This window comes from Terrapene carolina, unplaced genomic scaffold, assembly GCF_002925995.2.
Source record: "Terrapene carolina triunguis isolate 2854851 unplaced genomic scaffold, T_m_triunguis-2.0 Scaffold33891, whole genome shotgun sequence".
Lineage (NCBI taxonomy): Eukaryota > Metazoa > Chordata > Testudines > Emydidae > Terrapene > Terrapene triunguis.
In genome coordinates this window covers 12,745,356-12,758,055 of record NW_020698242.1, presented here as the reverse complement: position 1 = coordinate 12,758,055, position 12,700 = coordinate 12,745,356, and the positions used below count along the sequence as shown (strand labels likewise).

Genomic DNA, 12,700 nt, shown 5'->3' with positions numbered 1-12,700 from the left:
GCGGCCCCTACCCCCCCAACCGTGCATTCCCATGCTTTGCACGTACGGGACAAACTCCCATGGAAGCCCGTTCTCAAACTGCGCCTCCTGGGGCACTTGCTGGTGGGTCCCCAGAGAGCCCGACAGTCAGATGTTGCTGGCACCGCCTCTGGATCTCCTAGTTGCCAGCTGCTGCAGCAGATAAAAACATCTGGAAACAAGGCGCCGCTGCTCCAGGAGGGGGAGGAAAGGAAACGAGCCACGAGCTGGAGGGCTGGGCAACAGCACACGAGAGGAGGAGCGCGGGGCTGGGGAAGGGGAAAGGGAGCAGGAAGTGGGCCCATTTCAGGGGAGAGGGATTCACTCCTGGACAGGCCAGGCCATGTTGGTTCCCCTGAGGAAGGGCTGCTTTAATTTATAGCCGACTCTGAGAGGGTGTTAGGGATGTAGTGAACCAGCGCGCGCACACACACACACGTCAGTGCCCCCAGCTCAACCAGCACTACGCACTGTGGAGCTGGGCTCTCTGGCTGGAGCAGGGCGGACAGACACCTTGCACTGCTCTGCCCCCTGCCAGGGGGCTTGCCACTGCTGGGACGCACAGTCCTCATTACTTTGGCTTCAGGTGAATCAAGCCCTGTGTATAGCAGGCTGGTTCCTCCACCATGGAGGTGCAGCCACCTCTGGGGTGAACCGCAGCAGCCTCACTCAATGCATCTCAGTCCTGACTTGCCCCCGCCCATTGCTCTCCTGCCCCCCTCTCCCCAGTGTTGAGAGTTGAGGGGAGCTTCGCAATGCCATGGAAACTAAATGTCTGTGCACGAAAACTACTGGGGGTTCGCTTCATTTCAGGGCCTGCAATGTTCTGTGCACAGCCCAGAGCCGTGCACTGGTGTCAAACACGGGGGCGGATGCCCTGGTGACTGGCTGGGAAATACTGGGCTGAAAGGCTTCTTACCAGAGCAGCATTGGCTGCGGGGGCTGAGAGAGCAGAGTCCAAGGCCCTGCTCCAGCCGTGCACTACAGCACCTGCTTAACTTTCACCAGGGGAGTAATCCCGTTTAGCCCAATGGGGCTACTCAGATGCTTGAAGTCGACACCTGCTTTCCTGGATTGGGGCCCCAAACAAAGGACATCCCAGACACGTACACATAGCTCTGCCAATGCCCAGCAACTCCAGCTGGCAGGGACCCTCACTGCAGTCTAGGGGCCATGCACAGCTCGGTGTGAGCCCGTCTGGATTCAAAGGGTGGCTCCTGGGGAGAGGTAATATTTAGTTCCCTCCACCACCTAAGCCGCCCATTCCAAAAAAATCCTGGGCAGAGATGCCTCAGTGCACCCTTAAAGGGGGAAGGAGCAGTGACATTACCTGCAAGCAGCTCAGAGGGGAACAGGAGCTGTAAGGTGACCCCCATAACAAGATAGAGTAGGACACTACTGTGATCAGCTAGCTAGTCACTAGGGGTCTAGAACCCATAACCTGCTGCTTTAAAGCACAGAAGCTGCTACCCAAGGAGCTAAAGGAACTGTACTGCCAAACCCTCTCCCCCAGCAGAGAGAACCTATGAGCTGGTCTGACCCCCGCCCCAGGGAGCTCTGGTGCTCACACCAGCTGGGCTGTGACCCCTCCACCCCTGGGTGGGTCACTGCTGCCTGCGATTGGCTGCTGATGTATCAAATGGAGAGCTGGCGGGGGCTGCCCCAGGTGCAGTTTTCTCCTGGCCTCCAGGTTCCCTAGAGTGGGTTGATTGGTTTGTGAGAAGGGGAGTGCTCAAAATGTTTGGCTTCCAAGCAAGGTAAAGGGTGAAGCAGGGTCCCCCTGCTGCAGGAATGGGGTGTCCCCCAGATCTGCCTGTTGCTTTCGGTTCCTCCAGTGCTGGTGGCATTGGACTGGTTTGCCCTGGGCACAGGTGGAATTATCTGCTTGCCTAGTTCTACCGTCAGGGCTGTGCTCTGGCAATGCAAAGGGCTATGGCTGCAGCAGCCACATTTCAGTGACGGAGCCAAACCTGTGGCTTTAGGGGGCGCTGGGCTGGGCTGGGCTGGGCTGGGTGGGGGACGGTTTTCCCCAAATGGTGAATCTAAAGCCTTCCAAAAAGCTAAGGCTGCCCCCCCCCCCTGCTTGGGGGCACAGGAATGGCTGCTACTGGCCTTGCCTGGAAAATACATGGCTCCTATCCTGTTCAGAGCCGTCGTACGTACAAGTTGCTGCAGCATATCTAGTCCCACGTGCTCAGAATTCAGGAGCTGGGTGTCATGAGACGCTCATGAGATTTTAAAAAATAATCCGTGTTGGGTTCTCTTTCTTTGCCTTCTGGCTCTCCACAGCTCCCACTGTCCAGCTTTTCTCAGCAGCCGGGGGGCTGGAGACTGACTTTAAAAAAATGCAAGCTGCAGTTTTCCTGTAACCCTCCTTCCTGACTCCAGGAGCTGGGGCTTTAGGCAAGACGCCCAATGAAGTTACAAGATTATTAGTCGTACCTAAGAGCCTGGGTCATAGACCAGGCCCCGAGTGTGCCAGGGGCTGTACAAAGAGCTGATCGTCTCCATATGAGAGAAGAGACGTAACGGGGAGTGCAAGGAAACAACGACCGTGCTAATCAGCATGAGGGGCTGTGCTCTCGGCACACCATGGCCAAGTTTTTGTTGGGCTCGTGGCAGAGTAGGGATTTGAAGGAGGATAACGAGGGGGCTTTGTGAATATGTCTAGGGGGGTGGGGAAGCGTGGGTGAAAACATGGAAAGTGCTTCAGCATCTCAGCGGAACCCAGCGTCTCTAGCTGCTCAAATGTCACTTGAAACCTCTCTTTGTTTCTGCCGCGGTTCCCATAAAGCCCCCTCTTTCTGGACCCCTCCGGGGCCTGGTGGCAGGACCCACCACCGTCCCTGGCAAGGGTGGATTCCTCCTGGGACGTGGCCGAGATGGCGGCTCGGCAGAAGGCCGCGGATGAAGACTCAGACCTGAGCCCGCTGGAGGGGGACAGTGCAGAGGAGCTGGGTGTGCTGGACCCGGTGAGTGCGTGTCTAGAGCGCTGAGCTGCAACCACTGACGTTTGTCTTTCTGGGGACCAGGGCCGGTGCAAGGAAGTTTCGTGCCCTAGGCGAAACTTCCACCTTGTGCCCTCTCCCTCCCCAGCCCTGCGGCAGCTCCCTGCTCCCCCCCCCACCCTGCGGCGCCCCCCCCCCCCCCCCACCTCCCCCCCGCCCCCCCCCCCCCCACGGCAGCTCCCCCCCTGCCCTGAGGCGCCTCCCCCGGGGATCCGTGCGGCAGCTCCCCACCCCAGCTCACCTCTGCTCCGCCTCCTCCCCGAGCACGCCGCCCCCGCTCTAATTCTCCTCCCCTCCCAGGCTTGCGGCGCCAAACAGCTGATTGGCACCGCAAGCCTGCGAGGCGGGAGAAGTGGAGCGGCCGCTGCGCTGGGAGAGGGAGTCTGAGCCGCACGTGTCCGTGCGCCACCGGCAGCCCAGCCCAGGAACGCTGTAAAAAAAAAATTGGGGGCACCGCTTTTTGGCGCCCCCAAATCTTGGCGCCGTAGGCAACTGCCTAGTTTGCCTTAATGGTAGCACCGGCCCTGCTGGGGACCTGCCCTGGGGCAAGAGGGGAGATTCTCTCCCCCTCCCCCCGTTTTACAGTGATGATGCGGGGTGCAGTTCTGCTACGTCTTTCCCTCGAGGCTCGGGAGCCGTGTGATTCATTGGTTGGCTGAATGTGATTTGGTGGCACTAATTTCATCCATGCAAAAGCATGGGCTGGTGGATGGGACACTGGGCAAGGGAGGACTTGGGACACCTGGGTTCTGGTCCTGGCTCTGTCATTGGCCTGCCTTGGGAAAGTCACTCTTCGCTGCGTGTGTTTAACTCAGGTTAGCTAACCACCGTTAGCTAATCGCAGGGAAGACACGGCAACCCTGCTTGAACTGGGGTAAGCCGCTCTGGTTGAAGTCTGTGGGGCAGCCAGGGGTCGAACTTGCGCAGCTAACCCCAGTTGGCAGGTCTCTGCAGAGCCTCTAGTCATGAGACAAGCCCTGCCCTGTAGAGCTGACACTGAGCAGACAAGACAGATGCCGGGTGGGAGGAAACGGGACTTGGCCCTGGGGTCTCCTCTTGCAGAGCTGCCCCTCTCTGCACTGGGTTCTCACGTGCTCGGCCTCTTGGGTTTGGTGCTCAGGAACTGGAAGCCATCAAGGCCAAAGTCCGTGAGATGGAGGAGGAGGACGAGAGGCTCAAGGAGCTGCAGGCTGAGGCCAAGAACCGCCTCATCCTGAGATCGCAGGCAGGTACGGAGCTGCAGCTCCCCGGGGAGGGGTTGGCTCCCGAGGGGTGTTAAGCTGAGGGTTTAGCTGAACCTGGGAGGCGCATGGGACAGGATTTCCTACCGCAGGGCCAAATGCTGCTGTGTTTGAGGCCTCAAGGGACAGCCAGTGCCATATGCCCATTAGCCAGAGGGGTGGATAGTGACAGTGTCAAAGGCTCCCTGGCCTAGTCTGCCTCCAAAGGTGCAATTGGCAGGGAGGCAGTGGGAGAATGGGGGATCTCTGCTGTGTGAGAGTGGATGGAGGACCCCTACGCATGGCTTAGGACACTGAGCATGGGCTTCAGAGTGAGGGCTTATGGGTTCTGTCCCCAGTTCTGCAACTGATTCTGCCCTGAGCCTGGCCTTGGGCAAGTCACTTAACCTCGGTCAGTGATGGATACAGCTTTCGTCCCTGGGGTGTTGAGGCTTAGGGAGTGAGTGCAAAGTTCTTTGAAGGTGCCGTTGGTGCCAGAGCTGCTGGCTTGGCACAAGCACCTGGAGCTTTCCAGGGTGGAAGTTCTATTATCCGGCCCTTCCTGCTATGCCAGATCAGCTCTAGGGGCACAAACCAGCTCCTGGGGCTAGGGAGATCCTTCCCTCAGGGCTGGCTGTTTCATTGTGGTGGGGTCTAGTGCCTTTCTCTGAAGCTCAGGCCACTCCAAGAGGCAGGGTAGATGGGTTACAGGTCTGAGCCTGTCTGGCAGGTCCTTGTAAAATACCCCCCACCCTCTGCCGGGTGGCTTCAAGATTAGGCTAGATAAGTTTATGGAGGGAATGGTTTGAAGGGATTACGGGATTCTAATCAATTAGGCAATAACCGCCATCGCTGATAAAATGAGGGTCTGGCTAGAGAATCTTGCCTGTATGCTCGGGGTACTGCTGATCGCCATATTTGGGGTCGGGAAGGAATTTTCCTCCAGGGTAGATTGGCAGTGGCCCTGGAGGTTTTTCGCCTTCCTCCGCAGCATAGGGCAGGGGTCGCAAGCTGGAAAATTCTCTGCGACTTGAAGTCTTTAGATCACGATCTGGAGACTTCAACAGCAGAGTTAAGGGAAAGTGGGGGGGTCAGCTTTTGTGGCCTGCATCATGCGGGGGGTCAGACTAGATGACCATATTGGTCCCTTCTGACCTTAAAGTCTATGAGTCTATGAGTCTCTGGTGATGCCATGCTCCAAGGACACAATGTGGCATGTTTGGGGTAACACTCCCCCTTCCCAAAGGGGGACAGACCCCAAATGAGGAAGAGAATAAACACAGAGGGCTGCAGGACTGGTTCCCTCAACAAAGGCTTGCGCCTAGCAGGGCATCAACCCACTCAGCTCTCCCCTCTGGAGATCGTGGTTCAGATACGTCTGTCACACGTGAAATGAGTTCGGTGGCCTCAGCCTAGTTTGTCCGTAACGCCCATTGCATGGTTTGCCATAACTAGAGAGGCCCTGGAGTGGAACGAGGGGAGGTGGGCTTTGGATGGGGACTTAAGCGCGTTGGCAGATTTGGGGATTGGGGGTGCTCAGGACAGAAGTGGCAGGAGGTGGTGTGTGGAGGAAGCATGTCACCTTGTCTTTCACCTTTGAGGTGACCTCTTGCTCCGAAGGGCTGAGGGGCTAGTAATTCAGTCTCTAGGGCTGTCAGGGTCGCCCTCCCATCAGCACCAACCTCACTTGGCCAGAAACCCCACTGCCCCCCTGTCGCTCTCTTTCTGTGCAGCACCTTCAAACGAATCCTTGTCTCGGCAGGTATTCCCTTTCCTAGGACAGCAGAGGAGAAAATCGAGGCTGATCAGAGATCCATCTACGTGGGCAATGTAAGTGGGACAGGTCGAAAACCACAATGAGACCCACCCTCCCCCTTCGGTGACGTTCCCAGGGCAGAAAGCTCAGCAGAGCTGCTGCTCCTTGTGCTAATGGGCTGGGGGTGGGATGTGTCCCAAGACGGTCTGTCCCAGCCCTCCTGCTAGGAGCAGAGCGGGATGAACCACACGTTACTGGATGTGCTTAGCATCCCCTCCTATGAGGGAAACGGGTGAGAGCCGCTGTCTTGAACTTATTTCAAACTTATCTGCTTGATAATTTCCACCATTAGTCCTGGGTCTGGGGCTCACTTGTGGATATTGAAAAACACAAGTGGCTTTGCTTGGGCCTAGCTAGGCCACACGGTGTTGTTTCTGTTCCCTGGCTGGATGGTCAAGGCTTGGATTCAGGTTTCCAGCTGGAATGTCTGATTCTTTCTGGCCGAGAGTCACCTCGGTGCAGTGAGCGGCCAGCACGAGGCCCAGGCACTGCTGCTGTGCTATGGGTCTACGCGAGGCCTTGCGAGCCAGCGTCACCGGTGTCAGTGAGCGTCTTCCTGAGAATCCTTGTGGAGGACGAGGCCAAAAGCTGCTGAACGCAGCCCGAGCTGATTCGCTTCTTGATTGGCGCAGACTTTCACAGGAAGGGTTCTGTGGCATTAGCCTAGCTCTGTATAACATACCCTATAAGAGCCCTGAATCCAGAGGCAAAGATGCATGGGGGCAGATCTCATGTTCTGATGTGCTCCAGACAGGAGCTCCTCGACATGGGGTTAAAATCTACCAACTGCAGTGAGTGGGCATTGAACCAGCTTCCAACATGTGCCCTGCACATGGGGCAAATTCACTGGCTGGTGCCATTGGTGAGGTTCCCCGTATAATAGCTGGGCCTAGGGCACCTCATAAATCAACGTTATTTATTATCACTGTTTACTGCTTGGTTGCAGCCCTGAATAATTTGAGCTGGTGGAAGGCCGAGCCATTGCAAATGACATTCCCGGGCTGGCTGGCAGGGCATGGGCATGTGCCCTTGGTGGCATCTGAATGGAACGGGGATGTCTTTGCAGGTGGACTATGGTGGAACAGCAGAAGAGTTGGAGTCCCATTTCAATAGTTGTGGGCAGATCAACCGAGTGACCATCCTCTGTGATAAATTCTCCGGACATCCCAAAGGGTCAGTGCTGTGCTCTAGGGACCCTTGGGTTGTAGCAGTTTGGGGTGGGGAATATGTTCTGAGAACACGACGCGTGATCCTCATATCTTTGCTCTAGAAATTCCTTTCCCAGAGCCCCATTAACTAGGGAGGCGGCCATTCCTATTTCTTCTCCTGTCTTCAGCTGGGATCATCAGATCTCTGCAGAAACCTCGGCTCTCTCTGACTTCCAGCATCTGCTGGGAAACCAGCTGTAGGACCAGCATTGCTTTGGGTTGGGGTTTAAGGTTTCTTTCATTGTCCTCTTCCTCTATTGCTGCCCACCTTGGGTGCAGAGAGCTCTTCTGCAGACCTGGCATGTCTGGCTTTGGAGGCTAAGTCCGAAGCCTAGTGCTTTACTCCTTCCTCTTACTGATGGTTGAAACCCGGTCTGGAAACCTGTCAATATCATTTCTGTCTCTGCTGATGTGCTCCTTCCATCTGGCACAAGCTGGGATGAAAGGCGCTGGGGAGACTGTGTCTGAACTTTTGATACTTCGCTGATTTAATGATTAGTGTCAGCACGGCTCACGGCTCTACATTAAAACAGAGGTGTATATTTTTATTTCTATAACTAACTTGGCTGCTGCTTCTCTCCTCTCGCATAGCGGAGTCATGGGCTGGCTGTCTCCCTGCGTTATAGAGAGTCAGGATTTATTCTGAATTTGCTGACAACATGCTCGGTGCTGTGGGACACCCATAGAGTTGGCCTCTGCCCTGGACAGGCAGCAAGTGAAGGCGCTAGTCCTGCGCTGGGAGCGCGTGGGTGGAATTCACTGCCCGTGCAGATCCCCATTGACTGCAGTGGGGCTCTGTGCAGGCCCAGCAGTCCAGTCAAGTGCCATCAATTGCAATATCGGAGCCTAAGTCTGCCAGGGATTCAGAGCTATTGCATGACTTCCCTGGTCATTGAAGCTGGAGAATTTTCCTTGATTCAAAATCCCCTGGGAAGCTTAGCCCCAGGTGCTTTTCCTAGCTCTAACCACATGATAACACTCTGCCACTGGGCCAGTCCCCGTCGCAATCTGGACTCAATAGCATCTGTCTAGCGAGAGCTGCCCTTGAATGCAGGGTGCGAGCTCGGTTTCAGATCGGTGCAGGGGGCTCTATGCTGCCTAGGTGGGCTGTCTAGAGCATGGCTTACCAGGTGGTGAGAGAGATCGCAGCCCAGGGAAAGAGCGTTGGCAACCGGCGTGCTCTAAACATTGTTTAATAGTTGATTGCACGACTGAATAATTTGAACTGATGGCAGTAGGTATCGCTCCAGTGCCAGCCATGGTGTGATCTGCTACCCTCCATTCTCTCAGCGCTGTCTGGAGAGGTGCCTAGTCAGTTATCTGAAGGAAAGGCCCTTAGAGTGGCAGGACAGAGTCACCATGCTGAGCAGCAGACCGCGATGTTACCTGGCCACCTGTGCGGGTTCCCGTTTTGTGACCTCCCAAGCAGATGCTGCAGTGCAAAGGGGACGCTGTCTTCCTTTCCCTTCCCAGGTATGCATACATTGAGTTTGAGGACAAGAGCTCTGTGAAAGCAGCGGTGGAGCTGGACGAGAGCTTGTTCAGAGGCCGGGTCATCAAGGTAAGGACACCGGGCCCGACAGGGGTGCGAGGCAGGAGTGACTAGTGCCATGAACCTAGGGAGGGATTCGCCTTCCTGACGAACGCACTTTGCTTCCTGGGGGTCTGCACCCGGACCACAGACTGGGCTAGAGATACGTCATTGGGCTGCAGCTGTTTGTACTTGGTTCGGGTGACTCTGGCTGCTGAAAAAGGAGGCCTCCCAGTGCTGAGTCTACGCCTCCAGGTCTCCCAGGGTGCAGGCCTCAGTCAGGGTCTGAGCTGCTCCTGCCTGGCTCCAGCTTCTTTGCTGTGGGTTTCATCGGTTTTGCCTCTTGCCTCCCTCCTTAGAGACGCTGCCCCCTGCCTGGCGATAGGCCTTGCCCTCTGGGGGCGAGGGGCCAGCTCCACTCAGGGAGGGCCCTTCGGTGCCACTGTCTATAGCCTGGGAAATGTAGCACTTGTGGCCACCTTCAAACCCTGCTCTCTCCCAGGCTGGGAGGCTGCTGCAGTTGGTTCACCAAGATGCTGTCTCTGATTCGAGTGGGAGACGCGCCGTTTGCAAGGGAAGTGTTGGGGCAGGGGTCACAGAATCCTAGAATATCAGGGTTGGAAGGGACCTCAGGAGGTCATCTAGTCCAACCCCCTGCTCAAAGCAGGACCTAATCCCAACTAAATCATCCCAGCCAGGGCTTTGTCAAGCCTGACCTTAAAAACCTCTAAGGAAGGAGATTCCACCACCTCCCTAGGTAACCCATTCCAGTGCTTCACCACCCTAACCAGGGTCCTGGCCACTCCTTGATCTTTGACTTGTCGCAGGTGCTGCCCAAGAGGACCAACATGCCAGGTATCAGCACAACTGACCGTGGGGGCTCGAGGGGCCGTTTTCCAAGCAGGGGGGGCCTGTCGCAAAGGGCGAACGTCTACGGAGCGCTGAGAGCAAGACCCCGAGGGAGAGTGTACAGGTGAGCGGTGACGTTCCCTGCTGACAGGAGGTCGGCAGTAGAATGGAAAATCCCATGCGCTCTCCTGCCTGGCAGGGGTTTGGTGCGGGATGTCTCCAGGCCTGTTGCTGTGCTAGCAAATCAGCTTTGCAATTGGCATGAGAGGGACATTTTCCCTGGTCACTAGGTGTCCCAAGCATAGGCTGTCCCTATCTGACCAGCTGCTGGGAGTATCACAAAGCACTCACCTAGCCCTTTCCATGGCTAAACATCAGCAAAGCCCCTCCACCTGCCAGGGAACGGGGGATGGAAGGGAGGAGTATTTATCCCTGTTTTCCAAAAGGAGCAAACCAAGGTGTACACCTGCCTCAAAGCTGCACACTCCCTGTGTCTGCACTAGACTCTTCGGTGAGCTTTCCTCCATGGCTACCTGCAGTACTATGAACGGTGTGAGCGCTACTGTAGACTGGCTGCTGGCGCTTCAGTCTCCGGGCGGCCTGCCTGGCCCTGCTCGGAACAGATCTAGGTGACATAGGAGTGAAAACAAGGCCAGCTATGCAAGTGCTCCCCTCGGTGGGAAAACTTGGGAGAGAAAGGTCTAGCAGAACCAAGGCCATTGAATCAGCTCGCAGCACCATGCTTACTCCCTTCGCCCAGGCTGCCTCTCTATTGTAATGAACTCTTTGTTTAATGGCTGGCGGCTGCCCGTGTTTGTTCTGCAGTAATCCCTTTCCTTGGTTTGTGTGGGTTTCCACTTGGACTTCGAAGTCGCCCCAAGTGTCAGTCCATGTAAGCTGCCCCATTTCGAAGAGGAGGCAGGGGTGTGCAAGAATACAGACAGGACTTGCTAGGGGCAAGGGGAGCAGGGGGTTAATCAACACGAGCCTTGATACTTCTGTCTCCCCCCAGTAAAACCAGAGTAGTGTTCCCCGTGGGGTCAGAGATGGGGGGGGGAGTCCTGCAGGAATTGTCTCCTAAGGGCTTGAGGATGTTACTTCGGAGAGAAGCCTGCACTAGAAGCATATTCCTCTCCTGGTCCCACGGGCAGTCACATGCTGTTAACATCACCCGGGTGTCCACATGGCAAGCGGGAGGCTGGGAGCCGCGCGCAGATGTGAACGTGGGCAACCTGGCAGGGCCTGCGGGCGGCAGCTCTCCTGCAATTGAAAGGGACAGAAATGAGCAGTGACTCTTGTGGGAGACGGATGCCCAGGGCGCACAGTACCTGTGAATGTCCTTCCACCTCGGTGACCCAAGCATGGTTGGCTTCGAGGCACACTGAGATGAGCACTGGGACCGATTCTCCAGCCCATGCCTGGGCTTCTTGTTTCAGCAGGAAAGTGCCCCCATTGCTAGATACTGCTTGCTCTGCTTTATAGGCTCCCTGTGGATAGTCGGGTTTATTCCCGTGGCGTAGGGAATTCCTCTTGACCCTGCCATGCTGTCAGTGAAAGCAGGCAGCGTGGGCTAGCTGAGCACAGCCCTAGGAATTGGCTACTCCAGGGTTCTACTCCCAGATCTGCCACTGACCTGGCAGGGCACCTCCCCGTCTGTGCCTCGATCTCCTGGCGGGGTTGTGCTAACGAAATGCTTGCACGGCACTCTGAAGACGCGGGGTGCTAGGTAATGGCTCTGTGGGCAGGCCTGCGCCCTGCAGTTTGGAGTTGATTAGTACATTCCGCTCACTCCAGCATCCTTCCAGCCCAAGAGTGGATGGGGGCTCCCTTCAGGGCCACTCACCACTGCCTCGAAAATGGAAGTTGAGCCTATCAAGGCCCATATGCCCCGCTGATGAGACCAGCAATTGAACGAGTCGGTCTCCTGTGGTGCCATTAGGGTGACCAGACAGCAAATGTGAAAAATCAGGACAGGGGGTGGGGGGTAATAGGAGCCTATATAAGAAAAAGACCCCAAAATCAGGACTGTCCCTATAAAATTGGGACATCTGGTCACCCTAGGTGCCATCACCGGGTGGAACGGGCTATTATGCTGTGAGCTGAAGCTGCTTGGGAGCAAGGAGATAAGAGCTGTCTCTGGGCTGTATTGAGGACCAAGAATGCTGCACGTTCGTCTGTGCGAGGCCTAGGGCAGCCAGGCCATCTCGAATGGCCGGTCTCTCCCACGCTGAAGAGCAGACAGTTTTGATTCGGTAACTGACTAAATTGCTGACCTAAGACCGTTGCCTGAGCCGGCCTGTGCTTGCTGATACTGCTTTTGTTCTTGTCTAGGGGTCGTGGCAGGTTATCGCCGTGGTACTCTCCCTACTAGGCCGAAGGATGGGATGACGCTGGAGACTCCAACAGGGCTGGATTTAAAAGTGGGGGATGGGAGGGGGGTTTAAAGAGAACCTACCCGAGCAAAGAGAAGTCTGGACCATTTTAATATTTTTGCCTGGATGGAACAGTGCAGTTGCATGTTGCGCAGTTAAGGGGGTGAGTTGTTCTGAGGGAGAATGGAGCCAGGCTACCAGAGCCACGCTGGCACTTTCCAGGAGCCAGAGGCTTGCCCCGAGTTTGGTTACAATGTCAAATCCTTCTTGTTGAACCCAATATTCTCCCAGCTAGAAAGAACAGCTGATCTCCGGGCATACATGGAGCGCTCTTGACAGTGAATAGGAACAGAGTTCACCAGATGATCGGCTTTATCCTCATCCTGTAGAAACTGGAGGACAGGGCTGCATTTTAGGACTCCATATAAGCCAGATTTGGCCCTCTGGCACCGATCTAGCAGGGATGTGGGTGGGTGGGTGCTTCTGGAGGACTGTGCAGCGCATTCAGACAGGGCTATGTTGGAGCGATGGGGATAGCGGGGAGCATGGGAAAACAATCCCTCTAGGAGAAGTGAGCTGCAGGATGTTCTGTTTCCAAAACTGTCAGCTGTACTTCAGCTGGGCCACAGCTGTCGGGAGCGTCTCTCTGCTCCACCCGCTGCTGCCACCGTGTGAGAA

At 56.1% G+C, this 12,700-nt stretch overlaps 1 protein-coding gene across 1 annotated transcript; it reads left to right on the top strand.

Annotated features, from left to right (window-relative positions):
• Positions 1-2,900: 2,900 nt before the first annotated feature.
• LOC113409562 (polyadenylate-binding protein 2-like) lies at positions 2,901-12,021 on the top strand. The gene is made up of 7 exons (XM_026663616.1): positions 2,901-2,990; positions 4,147-4,255; positions 6,009-6,076; positions 7,129-7,235; positions 8,744-8,831; positions 9,629-9,774; positions 11,982-12,021. The coding sequence occupies exons 1-7, from the start codon at positions 2,901-2,903 to the stop codon at positions 12,019-12,021; spliced, it is 648 nt and encodes a 215-aa protein (XP_026519401.1).
• The last annotated feature ends 679 nt before the right edge of the window (positions 12,022-12,700 follow it).